This window comes from Gopherus flavomarginatus, chromosome 4 (assembly GCF_025201925.1).
Source record: "Gopherus flavomarginatus isolate rGopFla2 chromosome 4, rGopFla2.mat.asm, whole genome shotgun sequence".
Lineage (NCBI taxonomy): Eukaryota > Metazoa > Chordata > Testudines > Testudinidae > Gopherus > Gopherus flavomarginatus.
Genome location: NC_066620.1, coordinates 213,852,451 through 213,869,900, shown reverse-complemented (window position 1 = coordinate 213,869,900; position 17,450 = coordinate 213,852,451). Strand labels below are relative to the sequence as shown.

General features: G+C 57.5%; 1 protein-coding gene across 3 annotated transcripts; it reads left to right on the top strand.

Annotated features, from left to right (window-relative positions):
- The first annotated feature begins 351 nt into the window (after positions 1–351).
- Positions 352–16,387, top strand: SLC35F6 (solute carrier family 35 member F6). 3 transcript variants are annotated; one of them, XM_050948888.1, is made up of 7 exons: positions 352–514; positions 6,348–6,429; positions 11,059–11,157; positions 11,701–11,872; positions 13,760–13,972; positions 14,208–14,318; positions 15,029–16,387. In XM_050948888.1, the coding sequence occupies exons 1-7, from the start codon at positions 438–440 to the stop codon at positions 15,508–15,510; spliced, it is 1,236 nt and encodes a 411-aa protein (XP_050804845.1). In that variant the 5' UTR covers positions 352–437; the 3' UTR covers positions 15,511–16,387. The 3 variants fall into 3 exon arrangements, with proteins under 3 accessions (XP_050804845.1, XP_050804846.1, XP_050804847.1); XM_050948889.1 differs by lacking the exon at positions 6,348–6,429 and having other exon boundaries at positions 353–514; positions 11,085–11,157; XM_050948890.1 differs by lacking the exon at positions 352–514 and having other exon boundaries at positions 11,085–11,157.
- Positions 16,388–17,450: the final 1,063 nt, after the last annotated feature.

Sequence of the window (17,450 nt, the reverse complement as noted above, 5' to 3'; positions counted from 1 at the left end):
GTTTTAGAATCAAGACTGGCTGTTTTCCTAAAAGATCAGCTGCTGTAGGGATTATTCGGGGGAAAGTTTCTGGCCTGCGTTGGCCCCCAGTGGGGCCTCGCTCCTCGGCTCAGGGCCCCCCAGGCTCTGCCTGCTGTCCTGCCCCCCAGAGAGCAGCCAGGAGGCGAGCCTGCCCCGGCGCAGCCCAGGGCCCATGGCTGGGTACCCCCAGCCCCGCTGCTCTGGGGGTCCGGGCGCGGCAGCCGGATCGGGGCCCTGGGGGTGGGGAGTGCGGGCTGGGCGGGGTCTCTCAGCTGACTGCGGTCATGTGACCTCCCTTCGTCCTCCTCCTCTTCCTGCAGCCCGGGGCTCGCTCCTCCCTCCCTCCCGAGCGCTGCGGCCGGGCCCGGTGGGTGCAGAGCGAGCCCGGCCCCGGGGCAGCGAGCCCGGCCCCGAGCATGGCCTGGACCAAGTACCAGCTCTTCCTGGCCGGCCTGATGCTGCTCACCGGCTCCATCAACACCCTCTCGGCCAAGTCAGTCGGCTGGGGGGCTGCACCCGGGGAGCAACGCGGGGGGCGCTGCTGGGAGGGGGGGCTGCACCCGGGTCCCGGGGAGCAACGCGGGGGGCGCTGCTGGGAGGGGGGGCTGCACCCGGGTCCCGGGGAGCAACGCGGGGGGCGCTGCTGGGAGGGGGGGCTGCACCCGGGTCCCGGGGAGCAACGCGGGGGGCGCTGCTGGTGGGGGGGGCTGCACCCGGGGGTCCCGGGGAGCAACGCGGGGGCGCTGCTGCTGTGGGGGCTGCACCTGGATCCAGGGGAGCAACGCGGGGGGCGCTGCTGGAGGGGGGGCTGCACCCGGGTCCCGGGGAGCAACGCGGGGGGCTCTGTTGGGAGGGGGGGCTGCACCCGGGTCCTGGGGAGCAACGTGGGGCGCGCTGCTGGTGGGGGGGGGGGCTGCACCTGGATCCCGGGGAGTAACGCGGGGGGCGCTGCTGGAGGGGGGGCTGCATCCTGGCGGCAATGTGGGGGGCGCTGCTGGGGGGGTCTGCACCCGGGTCCCGGGGAGCAACGCAGGGGGCGCTGCTGGAGGGGGGGCTGCATCCTGGCGGCAATGTGGGGGGCGCTGCTGGGGGGGTCTGCACCCGGGTCCCGGGGAACAACGTGGCGGCGTTGCTGGAGGCGGGGGGGGGCTGCACCCAGATTCTGGGGAACAACGCGGGGTGATAAGCGCTGGGGGGTGCTTCCTGTGGGCTGCCTCCCCCTGGGTCTGGTGACTGGGGGTGGGGGTTAGGAGATGGGCTCTGATCTGGGCCCTCTGTCTCCTTCCAGCCCTCAGTGAATGGCGGGGGGAGGCTGGATGTCGAAGGGACCCTATTTCTCCTGGGAACAGAGTTGGGGGAGCTGGAGGAATGGCCCTCCCTTCCCATGGGGGGGGCTGCGGTGGGATGGGCCCTTTTCTCCATGTTGAGGGGGGATTGTGCCCCTGTAATTACCCTGGCTGCCATGCGTGTGGACACGGCCCCTTCCGTGCCTCAGTTCTCCACCTGCTGCACCATGTCTGGCCGGTGCTTAGCCCGCTGGCATGTGTGTGGTGTGTTCAGCTCCACAGCCAGAAGGCTTGGGGGCGGGGGGCGGGGATGGTTCTGGGCCTGGAGAAACCTGCCTGCACTTAGCCATGCCTTTGATGCGGAGATAATGCTCCAAAGGTCGGCCCAGAACAGCCCCCTGCCAGGCACAGCAAAGTGAGTTAACCGGTTGCTGAGTTCGAATCCTGACTGGGTTGGGGTTCTCCTTGCGTAAGAAGGCTCGACGTGAGGAGTAGCACCCGCAAACAGAACAGTCCCTCCTCTGAGGGTGGCTGATGCCCTGGTCTGCAAGGGAAGCGGTGCTATCCCAGGAGGGGAGATTTCTTCTAGCCATTTCTCTGCCTGCCCCCAAAATGCCAGGCCACTGCTAATCAGGTGTGCGCTGAGATCTCCCAGCCCGGGCTGCACACCTCCTCCTGTTCGACTCTACAGCTACGACTTACGCAGAAAAGCAGGAGACTGAAAGAGCCTCGTCTGTCCGTGGGCTGGTCCCAGCTGTGGGGTTTGACTCTTCACCAAGCCGGAGTTCATTCCCGCCGTGGCGCCGTGTGTAAACTCGCTGTTAAGTCGATTCTGGTCCCTAGGCCTTGCAAAGGGTGCAGTGCTCTAAAGCCAAGGATATGCAGTAGGTTGGAAATGGGACTTCCTTTCCCTCTGCAGCTAGTGACAGAGCTGAGAGTGGGGACTCGACCACTTCCCTTCCTGCAAAGCCTGCATGCGGAGGGAGATAGGAAGCCAGCTCTGATCTCCCGGCTTCTTTTGCCCTCATGCAAGCAGGGGGGCGGAGCGCTAGCTCTGAGCGTCGTCTAGCTGCTCATCTTTGCCCCATCTTGTTGTATCCGAGCTCTTTGCCACAATTAATGAAATATCAGATGGGGAAACTGAGTCACAGGGAAATTAAAGCAACTTGCCCAAGGGGGCCCAGGAAGCAACCTGAGTCCCTGCCTTGGCAAAGGTCTCAACAGAAACCACTGATTAGCCCCTTTTTTTTTTAAATGCCTCTTGCAAAATGCAGAGCTGAGTCAGTGTGGTGGTCAGCTGGGCTGGGTTGTTGGTGTGTCTAGTCACGTGGCAGGTGAGGTCAGGCTCTGCCCTGACTTGTGCAGAAATTCTGCTGACTTAGCGTGAAAGACACGAGCAAATTCAAGAAAGCAGCTTCTGCTCTGTGACGTATCGGGATGCCTTCGGTCGCATGCCCCCTGCCCTACTTCAGGACTGTCTGGGCTGTGACCTCCGCTCCCTCTAGGTTTTCTTGCTGAGCTTTGAGGCTGAATTTTACATGTTCCCAACACATCCTTCCTGGTGCCCAAAGCACGAAGCAGATCCTACCTACTTTCATGGTGCAAGATGCAACCGCTGCTCTCTGCTTCTCCCACAAAACATCTTTGCCTCTCCTGATTTCCCTGCCCTGGTTAGAAGTGACCTCAAATCCAAGGGCAATTTAATTTGCATGGTAGATTTTTAAATTCAGGTTGGTGGCACACACATCCTGCACAATGGGAATTCCAAAATATTTCCACATGGGAGCAGTGAAACCCGCTTTGGATCACTTTCACTTTCATATAAAACTATAAGAGAAAGCCTCAAATATCGAGACTGTCCCTATAAAATCAGGACATCTGGTCACCCTAAACAGGTTTGACTTTTTCCTGTTTGGGAAACTTAGTTGAAATCCCCCTGTTTCTGTGCTGTACAGCGGATGCTGGTTAGTTGCCACAGCTCCGTTCCCAGCAAAGCATTGTTAGCCGGAGGTTGCCAAGGAGTGAAAGGCCCCTACCTGGGACAGCAGATTGGGGTGACAGGGGGCCTGCCACCTGCACGGGAGGTAACGCAGGAGTCCTGTCACTACGGAGTGGGAGGGGAGGCCAGGGGCGTGGGGGGCTGCAGCCTTGATACTGGGGCTTTCTACTGGGGACAGGGGTGCTGGGGAACGTGGGACTGCATGGTACCTCTGTCATAACCTATTCCCAGATTTGGACCTTAGCATCCAAAATATGGGTGTTAGCATGAAAACCTCCAAGCTTAGTTACCAGCTTGGACCTGGTAAAGCTGCCACCACCCAAAAAATTATAGTGTTTTGGGGCACTCTGGTCCCCCCAACAACCTTCCCTGGGGACCCCAAGACCCAAATTCCTTGAGTCTTATAACAAAGGGTAATAAACCATTTCCCTTCCCTTCTCCCCTCCAGGTGTTCCCTCCCTGGGTTCCTGGAGAGATACACAGAAGCAAGCTCCGTGAATCTAAACAGAGGGACTCCGCCCTCCCCGTTCCCAGTCCTGGAGAACAGAATTACTGAGAGCTAATCTCTCTTCCCCCCTCACCCAGAGGGAATGCAAAGTCAGGCTAGTAAATCTAACACACCCAGATTTCCCCCTGACTTCTTCCTCCCACCAATTCCCTGGTGAGCACAGACTCAATTCCCTGGAGTTCCCCACTAAAGAAAAACTCCAACAGGTCTTAAAAAGAAAGCTTTATGTAAAAAGAAAGAAAAAGTACATAAAAATGGTCTTTCTGTATTAAGGTGACAAATACAGGGTCAGTTGCTTAAAAGAAATATGAATAAACAGCCTTATTCAAAAAGAATACAATTCAAAACACTCCAGCAACTACACCATGTAAATACAAAAGAAAAAACAATAACCTCTATTGTTTTATGATCTCTGTACTCACAACTTGGAAACAGAAGATTAGAAAAGCAGGAAACAGAAATCCTCCCATAGCCGAGAGAGAGACAAGCAGAAGACAAGAACAAAGGACTCACACACAAACTTCCCTCCACCCAGACCTGGAAAAGTCTGGTGTCCTGATTGGTCCTCTGGTCAGGTGTTTCAGGTACTTCTTTCCAGGTGAAAGAGACGTTAACCCTTAGCTATCTGTTCATGACACCCTCTCCTTGTTATCTCTGGGCTGTGCCCTGCCCTGGCACCTGGCTGCCTGGGCTTGGCCTGTTCCAGAGCTTCCTTCCCTGCCTGCAGCCCTACAAACCTGCCTGCAGCTGGGGCTTTCAGTGGGGAAGGGGGCCCGCGGCCCTGCATGGCACCTCTCCCTGCTCCAAACCGGTGCTAATATCTGACTCCTGTTAAAGTCCGTGGGACGGGATCAGTTGCTACTAGCAGAAAGCTGTCTTCATCAGCATTGCCAGCGTAAGGCTGGCACATCAGGTGCCCACTCATGGCAAAGCCCCAGGCCTCACTGAACGCTGACAAATGCAGAGCTGGAGGCCAGGTTGATTTACTTGTCTGTTACCCAAAGTGACTGTGTTTGGTTTATAAAGTTCCTGAAAACTAGCGGGATGTTAGCTGTGTTCATAGGCGCCAACTTCCTCTCTACCCAGGGAGTGCTCCCCCTCTTCCCGCCACCTCCCTACACACCACAGAACAGCTGATTGCAGCAGGTGCGGTAGGGGAGGTGGGGAGCTTGGCTGCTGGGGGGTGTTAAGCCCCTGCTTATTTTTGTGTGCGGGGGGGTGTGTAACAGTGACAGAACCTGGTCGTCGGCAGGTGAGATCGAACCTGGGACTTTTGGAGCTAAATGCGTGAACCTCTACTGCGTGAGCTAAAAGCCCCCTGGCTCTTAGCTAAGGCTGTAGCAGACTCATTAACCTCTCTCTAAGTCGTCTCGGTGCCACCAGTTGGGACAGGACACCACACCCAGCAGGTGTGTGGGTTGCTGGTGCTCAGAGTCAGTGCCTATGCCGGTGTTGTTTTCACGTCTCTCTCTCCCGTTATAATGGCGCAGCAAACATTTCCACGGAAGGTACCCCTGTCACTAAGGCTGTGTCTACACTGGCAATTGAACAACCAAACTCTTGTCTTTCAGAGGTGTTAAACCCCCGAAAGACAAAAGTTTTGCCACGACAAATGCCAGTGTGAACAGCGTGTGGTCGGCAAGAGAGCCGACAAACACCGGCTCCGTTGCATGAGTGGCTCGACCACAGCCATCTCCGTGTCGCAAAAAGCTGTGTAGTGTGGACATCCTCTGAATCTCTCAAAGGAGAGAGAAACCTTGAGATGCAAATGAAGAACTTTAATGGAAATGTCACTTTCAAAGCACGTGGCCATTGTGTGTGATGATTGGAGATAAGACGCTAGATGCATTTCTCACTCTCCTTCCTCAGAGCCCACCTGTCTGGCGGCTTATTTTCTGGGAGAAGTGTGTATCAGGGAAAGATCCTTGTCTCTGGGCTGTTTGGATTCTAAGGGACGGCTGGAGAAGTGGGAAATTCCCAGAGTTATTCTGGGTAGCTCTGAGAGGCTTTTGGGGAATGGGCAGATTGCTACAGGTCCACTACCATTTGGAATGATAGACTCTGACTAACCTGTGCATGTATTGTACCTGCTTTAACCCCTCAGTAACTCACCTTTTCTTTGCTAATAAGCCATTAGTTAGTTAACACTGGGAGCCCGTTCTCAGGTAGTCTTTGGTGTAAGATCTGTGGTACCAAATGATGGGGGTAAGTGCCTGGTCTCTTCGGACTGGGAGCAACCTGCTGGGGTGTGGGTTTTGGTGTAAGTGACCATTGATCACGAAGGCCAGTTTGTCTGGGTGGTGAGATGGACTGGAGAGGCCGAGGGGCGTGTCTGTGACTCTGTGGTGAGACCAGTCTAGTGACCCAGGAGTTCAGATTTCCCCACACCAGTAACTAATGTGATTACAGACCACCCCACCCGTTTGGGGTGTCTGCCCTGTTTTCCGACAGTCTGCCCAGAGGTAGGCACTCGGCCGCTCCAGATAGCACGTAACCGGCATCCACTGCATGAGACAGCACGTGTTTTCCACAGAAACGTTTCAAGCGGCTCTGCCCCTAAAAGGGTGAAAACGTGTGTGGCGAACCTTGGGGAAGATGGGGAGGCTGGAAGCAAGGTACGGAGTGTTTGCCCTGCCACTAGCTACTACCCTTGTTTTGTGGATAAAAGGGCCTTGGTGTCTCAGGCTGGTAACTTAGCTCTTCTCAGCAGCTCAGTGATCTAAGAACAAAGCCCTGGAAATATCTCCTTTCCCCACATATCAAACCTTCCTTCCCCAGTTCAGCACTCCAGCAGGCAATGGATCCCTGAACCTCCCTGCCTCTGTGTAATAACCTGGGGGTTGACCTTGTGAAATCCTCAGCTAAACTAGCTGGGTTTATCTTGGCTCTCTGAAGTGTGAGTGTCTTGGGGGTGGAGGGGGGCTGTTAGGCGCATGTGAGAACTAATTAAACTGCTGGAAAGACAGATCCATCCCTAGACCCATCACCCACCTCTCCTGGTCTCTATAGTCTAGGAACAGACTGGGAGTCCCGCAGAGGCAGGCCCTAAAGCACATCAGATCACAGGATAGAAAGTTAGTTGCTGAGACTTGGGTCTGAATTGCAGCCACCTCTGGGGTGGAGGTGGTTGTGCCAGTGTTGGAGGGGCAAGGGAGACCATCAGCTTGAAGCAGCCTCCTCCACGGAACAGGTAGAGCCTCAAACATAAGACCGGCTCAGCCCTGCATCTTTCCAAGGCAGAGACGTCGCAGCAGCCAGGATTCTGATCTGTCGCATGGGGCATGGCTGAAATCCAGAGCTGGTGCCTAGATCCCATACCTGTTCCCTCTCTAGTTTGGTGTAACTGGATGCTGGGCCGGCAGCTCCCACTGAGCAGCGCCTGCTGGCAAGGGAGGCTGCAGCTGAGTGTGGACGTGGCATAGAATGAACGTGCTCGGGGAAGGAAGCTAATCATGGGCCCTTGTCTCTCCCTGCTCGGCATCTGTGTAACATGGGTGTGACCGCGCAGGGCAGGGGGAATCGGGCCCAGAATCAGCCTCCACCCATCTCGCATCCCGCGGCAGAGGCAGTGCTGTTTCATAGGGGAAGAACGCTCTCCCCTTCCTGGTCCCTGCCCGCAGCTGATGCAAACCTCCCGGGCAGCCGATGGTGCGGTTCTGAAAGCTGCCCTTGGGCAAGCAGTGCTGGGCTGGGGCTGGCCACCCCAGGGCAGAGGAGTGGCCCCTCGAGCTCTCTAGCCTGTCTCTGCTGGATGCAGAAACCTGCCTCCAGATGGGTTAATGTTTGGGGGGAAGGGGTGGGGAGGTGGTGGCACCCCCTTCACCTCCCAAAGGGCAACCCTGCCATTCCTGCTCCCCCATCTCTGTGTGCACAGGATCGCCTGTCTGCAAAGGGGGTGCTGCTCCCTGATTCGCGGGCTCCCCCGGCTCTCACTCAACATCTCTCTTTCCCGCAACCACGACTGATCTAGTGAAGATTAATGCCGGGCTGACATCTGAGTCCCAGGAGTCGAGGCTCCCTAACTCTGTCTGTTACATAGAGGTGTCAGGTTCGCCTCACTGTCACTCCCGGCCAGGGAGGGGCTGGAATCGGTGCCAAGAAACCGAAAGCTTTGTGCTCACCACTGGGCTTGCAGGCAAGTCTGTGCAGCGACTGGCCAAGTGACAGCACTTGTGTCTGCAGGGCCCTTTGAAAGCAGCCTTTTCCTTCCTGGGAAGTATCTGCTGCTGGGGTGGTCTCCAAAGAGCACTTTACCTTGGCTGCATGTCAGGAGTTTTGTAAACTGTAACACTGCCTGGGAAATCTTTGACAAATCCCTTTTTGTCCCAAAAAAATGCTAATTTATCAAAGCAGAAAAGGTTCACAAGACGGGGCCAGTTTGGACAAATCTCCCAACTTGGGAAAAAAGTTGCAGAAAAGTTTGGGAATTGTTCCTTTCGGTGGCAACAAGTTTCCCAGTTCAAAGTGACTGTTTCAAAACGTAAGCTCGGTAGGCTGAAAAGAAAAAAGAGGGACGATCAAAATGAAACACTTGGCTTGACCCAAACAAAAATCTTCTGATGATTCGTTCGGCCACAGACGTTGTCAAGATTTTTGTTTCGGTTCCAATTCGGGATGGTAAAGAAAATTAAAGCTCTTGAAAATATTCCCGGGGTGGGGAAAGCGTTCCCTGCTGAGTGTGAACTGTGAGACACCTGCTCCCTAAGGCAATGGCTGCAAATCAGCAGCCCCTCTGCCAGCTTGCCCCAAGGGAGGGCTGGAGTGGACAGCCCAGCTGTGGTCAGTCTCAAAAGCACCAACAGCAGCATAGGAACTTGGGGCACTGTGTTGCCCACTGCTGGGAGGTGGCCCTGTTATTGGGTGTCACGGCCGTGGGGGATTTGAACCCGTGACTCTGCTCAAACAGTGTGCTGTGGCTCATCTCCACTGCTAGAGCTTGGACAGCGTCTCAGAACAAGGCTCTTCCCTTCTTTCCCCACCGGACTGAGCACACTGCTGCTCCTAACCGCTTCCCCAAATCTGCAAGCCCCTGCAGCTTGCCCAAGGGCTCCCATTGAAGAGAGCTCTGAGCGTCACTGGCCCAGACTAACTAGAACAGAAATCTGGGCAGCCAAGGTGGCTGGAGTGAGACAAACGCAGTCCCATTCTGTTCTGATTCATTGTCCGTCTAGTCCCGGTGACGTACTAGGCTAGATAAAGCAGCAGTATGTGTCCAGTAGCCCAGGCCCTGTGTATTCTGCGGCAAACTCCTCAGTTGCAAAATCTATCCTTTGCTCCAGAATTGCGAGTGGCTGGTATTTATAGCTGTCAAGTAAACCTTCCAAATGCAAATAGATGCAGTGTCATCTTGCTGGGGTGGCAGCCAGGCTGAAACACCCCCTAAGGGAGGGGTGGATTGCCCCCTTCAGCTGGATGTGTTAACTCTGAAACCTAATGATGACAGTGCCACTTAGATTGCCGACTGTTTCACTGCTGATTGCTTAAAAGCCATCCAGCTGATGGGTTTATCTTACACTCTCAAGCCACTAAAAGCCCCAGCTGTTCCCTCCAAAAACCTCTAGCCTTCCCTCTTGCAATCTAATCTTCAGCAATGTGAGTTTTATGTTGTCAGTGCACGAACACGTAACGCACGGAGAACTTGAGTGCAGCTTAAAACACATAATGTCAAAACACCTAGTGTAAAGGACATGCACAGATTGGATTAATCCCTTTAAATTCAGTCCAAAAAAGCCCTCCCTAAAGCTGCTAGAGAACTTGCAGTGTGCTTACACCAGACTGCCGAGTGCTGGGCCTGGGACCTTGATGGCAGGCCATGATTTTGCATTTGAAGAGAGCTGGACTTGACCTGAAACACACTCCACCTGTCAGTTCTATGGGTCAGGCTGCTCAGGGTCAAGGCCGGGTTGGGTGACAGGAAGACGGCGCTTTCCCTGTCCCGGATATACCGTGATCTGTCTGGGGTGTTCGTTTATGAAATGCTGTGAAACAATCCATGACCTCAAGCACTTGTCTAAAGGGCCGTGGGTTGGGGGTAGCCCACGTGCTTGTCCAAACCTTTACAAATCTAAGAGAAGGGGTGGCAGGGGGAAGAATTCCTCCTGTCTTTCAACCAGCCCTAGGTAACCATGAATAGACAGTGAGCCAGTACAGAGCAAAGACAGTATCACTGCAGAGATCAGCCAGTGCTCTCCCTAGCTCCTGTCATCCACAGATCTCCAAATCGATAATCTCCCCTCCCAGCATCCCGGGAGGCAAATATTCCCCATCCAGCCATGAAACGGGGAATCACGGCTCTGGCTGACGGAGCAAGCTGGAACCCAGGAGTCCTGGGCCCCAGGCCCTTGCTCTAATAGCTGGACCATGCTCCCAGTAAGAAGTGGGCCGAGGTGATGCAGCTGTGCAGACAGCTGTTCGTTTTTAAAACGCAGCACTCCATTGGCGCAGTTTGCTCTGCACCTGCCCGATGGGAAAGTGTCCTCGCCTGAGTCGTGTTCCTCGGTAAATACCAGAGATTCCTCTGCTTCCGACTGCAGTACTTAGAGACTACTTTTCCTTGCGGGCCGTGGAAGAACCTCGCCCCGTTACAGCTGCGCGCCAGTTTCCCCCGCAGGCTAAAGGAATGGGGCCTGCCCATCTGCTCTGAAAAGTGACCATTCAGTAGCGCCGCTCTGGGGGATGCACGAGCGGAGTAGAATCCAGCTCGCACTGCCAGCACTGCTCTGGGCTGTTGGGAGTGAGTGTTGCTAGACTCGGAGCGGACCTGGTCGCGCAGAAGGGCCTGTCTCCCGATTGTAGCTACACGCAAGAGCCTCCGGCTGCAGCCTTCCCGCTGTTAACCCTCAGAACGCTGGTGTTTTCCAGCCCGCCAGCCAAAGCAGGACTTAGCCCAGAGGTCCCCAGTCGGGGAGGGAGGCATCTCTATGGAGGAACATTTGAAAGGCCGCAGCTGGAGCCTAGGCCAGCCCCCCACGGGTGCAGGGAGGGAGCACTCCTAGCTCCAATCCTGGACCCGGTCCCTGCTGCTGGCCCCATGCCCAAGATCTCGGCTGCCGGCCTCAGTCCCTCTAGCTATGACCCTTGCCCCTGTCTGTGTCCCCCTACTCCTGGCCCTGGCTTGGGGGGGCGTGAGGTAAAAGCTGGGGGACCCTGGCTTAGCGGTAGCTGGGGTCACTAGCACGTCCCCGGTTCTTTGAAGAAAGGCGAAGAGTCGGGTTTCACTGTCTGCTGGTTTCCTATTCTAACAGCAACCCCCACTCTGTCTCGGTTCCAGATGGGCTGACAACTTCACCGCGGGGGGCTGCGGCGGGAGTGCAGAGCACAGCTTCCAGCATCCCTTCCTCCAGGTACAGCCGGCGCCCAGCGGGGCTGTGGGTGGGAATGGGATCAGAGAGTGCATGCACCCCCCTCTCGTGGCGGATCTCTCCTCCCGGCCCCCTGCCGGGGGGAAGGCAGATGAACCCAGCTCTACAGAGCCCCAGGCCAGCGTGTTGCCCATACTTCCTTCCTGGCATGCCCTGACGGCAGTGCCTTTTGGGGAGCAGAGGGGATTATTCTGGGGAAGAGGGGTGTCGTGTCCTCTCCCCATCTCTCCACCCTTCCCGGATCAGCAGGTTTGCATAGCAGATTGTATAAGATTTTACGCTCTGGCCTGTCCTGCCTTCCAGCGGCTCTGGGATCCACTGGCCCAGCTGGAGGGGAGGCTACAGTTTGGAACTGAGGGGCGCAGCTGGAGCTGTGGGGTGGCAGAGCTTCCTGGGTCTGCCTCGCTCCAGGGAACAGACACTGGGTGAGGAGCTGCGGTTGCCCCCTGAGATACCAGCACCCAGCCTCTACCGAGCTGCCTCCCCAAGCACTGTCGTTACAGAGCGGCTGTGTCCGTGTTTCAGGCTGTGGGAATGTTCCTGGGCGAATTCTCCTGCCTGGCTGCCTTCTACATCCTGGTCTGCAGGGACCGGCAGAGAGCAGAGCCCAGCCTGGCCCCCGCACAGCCCTTCAACCCGCTGCTCTTCCTGCCCCCGGCGCTGTGTGACATGACCGGGACCAGCATCATGTATGTGGGTAAGTGCTGGGGGCTCTGATGCAGCTCCAGGCTTGGGGGGCGAATGGGGGCACCTGATACACAAGGGGCAAGTGGAGTTGTCTTTAAAACTGTGAAACGTCACAACTTTTTTTGCAGGTGGTCCTTCCTGGGGGGTTAACCCCCCACAGTTTGGTTTTTTAAAGAGGCAAAGAAAACCCCAGCTTTGAACACAGGTTAAAAGTGACCCTTTTCATTTGGAAACTGCCCCCTGTTACTGAGCCAACCAAACAAAATTGGCAAGGAGGGAGGGGAGGAGAAAACCCCTATTTCCTCCCCCCTGTATTGCTCATCTGTTTTGCAAAGAGAACAAACCAACAGGCCACCAAGCAATGTATGTTCCCCTGTCAACTCTCCCGGGATTGTGCCTTCTTTCGGAGTGAGGCCTGCTGCCTGTAAGGGGCGCCCTCTCCTGGTGGGCAGAAACCGAAGTTATCTTAAGTACGTATCTGACCCCTTTACTGTAGTGTCTGAGCACCTCACACTCTGGAATGCAGCTTTTCTTGCAACCCCTCTGTGAGGCAGAGCTAGTCGCTCTAGTGTACAGAGGGAAACTGAGGCACAGAAGGGCAGCGACTTGCTCACAGTCCCACAGGGAATCTAGTGGAGCTAGGATTTGAACCCTGGCCTCCGGATTCCCAGGGTAACCTCTTAACTTTGTCACAGTCCTTCCTCTAAGCTAGCCATCCCCCGAATCATCTGCTTTGACCATTTCCTTCCTCCAACCAGTCCAGGGGAGGCCGGAAGCCCTGTGTCCGCAAATGGCTAAGAAGCTCTGAGGTTCCAATGTCCTTTATGTTAATAATCAGTTTTAATAACCCCCCTAGAAACTCAGGGCCCGATTCCTCACTGCCCGGCACCTTGGTCATCCTCATTCACCGCCAGGCAGAGTGGGTGGGAAATGCCGTGAGGTGTGCTCGCTTTGCCCAGCTGTAGATAACACAAGGGGCAACGTGGTGGAGGAGGGGGCCACGAATCTCTTTCTGGCTACTCCTGGACCGAGTGGCGTGAGGAGATTTTTGGCCAGTGGCACTGCCCCACAGCCGCGAGAGAAGGCTGTGAAAGGGGTTCTCAATCAGCTGGTGCGGTCATGTTTTATTTCTTGATTTTCACCATCCACCACAAAATGTGAGTTGTCCTGTCCACAAGCAGAAGGGGAGGAGGGGCCCTTTCCACAAGGTCTCAGCACAGAGCTCACAGCTCCAATTAAAGTCACCCCCAAAAACTCCCTGACTGGGAGCGGCGTGGAGCCGGGGACCCCCCGTGCGCGATGGATGAACCTCAATTAATTGTGAGCACATCAGAGGAGATGTCACTCAGACTGACACTGATTAAACCCTATTTAATGACCGGTCATTGCGTTCTCTGGCCGCATTGTCCCGCAGGAGGGAGGGGGAGCGCGGGAAGCTTTGAACGCAGGCTGGGAAGGATGCCATGGCTGAAATATTCTGCCTGGGCACAGTCGCTGCCTCTATGCCTCCCAGATTTAAAATGCCTCATTGTGTTTTTCGGGGGGGGGGGGTGGAGGGGGCTAGAACCGGGACCCTCAGCTGTGATAAAGCAGAGCTCTAGTGCCTGAGTAGGAGGAGACACTCTGCAGGCTGTGCTGGTATAAAGGCTTTTACCCTCTGGTGGCTGGAAGTCCAGAAGATGAAGTAGTCACCCACCCACAAGCTACTCTGCAGGGGTACAAGTCCCTTGCTTACTGGGCTCCTAAAATGGTCGGGTCTGGAGATAGCTGGTGGGACAGGAATAGCGGGGGGCTGGGGTGCGTCTAGGGGGGAGGGGAGGAATGGACTAGCTGGGGGTCAGGACTGAGGCACATCTGGCCCGGCAGCTGCACTCACAAACACGTTATCTTGCTGTAGCCCTGAACATGACCAGTGCCTCCAGCTTCCAGATGCTGCGTGGGGCGGTGATCATCTTCACCGGGCTGCTCTCGGTCGCCTTCCTGGGCCGCAAACTGGTGCCAAGCCAGTGGCTGGGGATCCTGGTCACCATGGCCGGGCTGGTGGTGGTGGGGCTGGCGGACATGCTCGGCACCCACGATGAGACGCACAAGCTGAGCGAGGTCATTACAGGTACATGGGGGTGTCCCGGAGTAAGGCTGGGGGGAGGGGACGTCCTGGGAGGGCCACGAAGGAATCTGAGAAGGGGCCATCACTGGGATAGATTTTCCACGTGGGACTGACTGCGGGGACGCCGGTCCTGAATGCAATGGATTCCTGCTCCAGTTACGCCGCCCGGTGGGTGAGGGGTCTGGGATGGGGCTGTGTCTGGAGACCCCCACATTCTCTCTTCCCCGCCCCCCTCCAGGTGACCTGCTGATCATCATGGCCCAGGTGATCGTCGCCATTCAGATGGTGCTGGAGGAGAAGTTCATCTACAAACACGATGTGCACCCGCTGCGAGCCGTCGGCACGGAGGGTAGGTGGCAGCAGGGGGCTGGGGCTGGGTGGGGGGAACCCCATACTGGGTGCAAGGATGGGGAGGGGGAAGTGTCTCTGATGCCCTGTGGGCAACTCTGGGCTACTGACTCCGAGCAGGGAGCCTGTGGCGGCGTCACTCACGCTGGGAGATGCAGTGGGCAGCGTCCTGCATGCCAGCCTCCGAGGCTGGCGCTAGGCTGCGGGGGCTGAAGACATGGGGTCTGGGGTCTGCGCCCAGGCAGCAAGGGCAAACTGGCAGCTGGCGGGAGGGGAGCCAGGGTCTCTCTGCTGGGCACCCACCCCTCCAGTCCACGTGAATGGGGCTGGGGTTGCTGGGAAGAGCTGTCTTTAGCCAGGCTGCTTTCCGTGTGTGTGAAACAGCGTCAGGGGCGGATACTGCGGCAAGGGAGCAGAACACAGCGGCTCGAGGGGAGGCCTCCTTAAAACTCCGGGGTTCATTGCCCACCCCTGCGGCTCACTTGTGCCTGGCGGGAGGGGCGGCTGGATCCTCATGAGCCTCTGAAAAACTGCACCTTTCTCCCAAAATCCGTCCCCCAGCAAAACCCAGTTCCAGTGTTCAGGGGTCTGGAGCAGGAAATGCCACATGTTGGGGTGGGGATGGAGAACCACCTTCTGGGGAATGAGCCCCACCCAACCAGTAGCACCTGGCTTTTCTGCACCGCCACCCCCTGCCTTGTTCCCTCCCAGGTTTCTTTGGCTTCGTCATCCTGTCTCTCCTGTTGATCCCCATGTACTACATCCCGGTGGGCAGCTTCAGCAGCGGCCCGCGGCAGGTGCTGGAGGACACACTGGATGCCTTCTGCCAGATCGGCCGCCAGCCCCTCATTGCCCTGGCCCTGGCGGGCAACATCAGCAGCATTGCCTTCTTCAACTTCGCCGGCATCAGCGTCACCAAGGAGATCAGCGCCACCACCCGCATGGTGCTGGACAGCCTGCGCACCGTGGTCATCTGGGCCGTCAGCCTGGCCGTGGGCTGGGAGACCTTCCACGGCCTGGAGATCCTGGGCTTCCTCATCCTTCTGACCGGCGCTGCCCTCTACAACGGCCTGCACCAGCCCCTGCTCGCCAGGCTGCCCTGGCGCCGGCCCCCAGCAGCTGCCCTGGGCTCTGAGGCTGAGAGGGAGAATCTGCTGGGAGGGGGAAGGGCACCCATCAATGCAGACAGCTGAGGAGCCGGACCCCATGGGGCATGGACGCCAGATCCCAGCACCCCCTCATCCCCTGGCCCGGGCTGGGACACCGGAGCCCGCCTCTCTGTACTTACTGGGCCTCAGACGTTCTGGGCATGGCTCCTCTGGGATGGGAGGTGGGATCTGGAGAATGAAGGTCACTAGAGGTGCCCCCCCTCCTGATTAAAATGCCTCTGCACATCCCCAGAGGAGGCCCTGCTATGCCACCGGTGCACACGGGTTATCCACCCCTTTCTCCCAGGGGGTTGCAGTGACATCCTGTTCTGTGGGTCCCCCGTTCCCCTCCACCACCCCCCCGCTACCTGCCTGGCTGCATGACCCAGGGCTGTGCCAGGATGGGTTTCTGGACCAGCACCGATGAATGCACATCAGACCGATGCTGGGAGCTGCTGCTTCTGAAGGAGACACCTGGGCTCAGGGCCGTGCATGCAGTTCTTGGTGACTTTCATCAGGGGGCATCTTTACCTTCTCTCCTGCCCCCCAAGGAGGAGGACTTGCTCTACCCACCTAGTTCCTGCTCCACCTGCAGCGTCCAATGGTGTAACGAGGAAACCATTCTTCCAGGCTGGTGGGACAGGCCCACAACCCCTCTTCTGTCTTGCGTGCAGATGGAGCCTGGAGGAGCACTGGTTACGGCCGTAAACCCTGGAAGCTCTTTGCCTCGGCTGTCTCCTTGTGCAGAGCTGAAGCCGTCTGCAGGGTGGGGCCCTGTTTGCTGCACCCAGGGTGGCATTGGGGATTTTAATGCTGCCTGTAGCCTCCAGTGGCCCCTGGGTGCTGGGCTGCTGGGGGCTAGTGGTGCAAAGGTGGGGGGCAGGGGCGTGCTGTATCATGCGCAGCGAAGTGTGCAATTCCACACCTACATGCAAGGCCTGACCTTGTACAAACAGCGTGTGCAAGGTCACACTGGGCGCAGGGTGGAATCAGCCACAGGGCTGGGGCACGCAGTGTGCGCATAGGTGGCTGGTTCACTCCCTGCTCCCTCTGTTGATGGGACGGCCATGGGCTGTCACGCCCAGCGGGGAGCAATGGAAGCTGGTGGACCTGCATTAGCCAAGGCGGGTAAGGCAGCAACCACCCTGCAGCGGGAGATACACGGGCCTGGCCTGGCTGGGGTGGGGGTGGGGGGGCACGTGCTGCCACTCTTGCCTTGGAGCACTAAGCAGCGTCTCTTGTAACCAGTGAAGCACAGTCCCCTGGGTGCGCGTCTGCAGCAGCTGCCTGGGGTCGGGGGAGAAGCCTGGGCCTTGTCTCCCTCTTACCTGAATCGATCACCCTCCTGCTGGGGCTTCCTCGGCCTGCTGCAGCCAGGGCTGTTCTCTGTTCCCAGCCGTGCCTGGGCCTGCTGGCCAGCTTCTCCCTCCTGTCTCCTCCCAGGCAGAGATGAGCTTTACAGGGGCTCCCCGGTCCCTCCATGTGCTTGAACTGGCCCAGGGCCTTGCCTCGAGGCTCCTCCCTGTGCCCGTCCCCATTGCTTTCCCTGCCCCTTCCAGCGCAAGAGGGAGGTGGTCCCGTATCAGAGCCACGGTGCCTGTCTCCCCCCTTTGGCGAGGACACCTGCTCTCAGCCCCCGGCTCCCCAGGCTGCTGCCGCTCTGGGCTGGAGACCCCTCTCCCTCCCTGCTGGGCAGGGTTCCCTGGGTTGTACCCAGTGTGTCCAGGCTGCCCGGGCAGGCCTGCTTGCTTTCCCCTCTGAGCCAGTTCCCAGGGACTGGCATAGGTCTGGCAGCCCTACGGCAGTTCCTCTGCCGGCCTATTCTATGGTTCAGATACAGGCACCGCAGAGGAAACCATGACAAGACCCTGCATGCACAGCTCACCCCACCCCTCACATGGGCTCTGGGTCCTTCACCCCCACACTCCAGGGGTTTCCATGGGGGGTCCAGCTCGTCACAGCTTCAGCTCACACCAAGCCCCCCA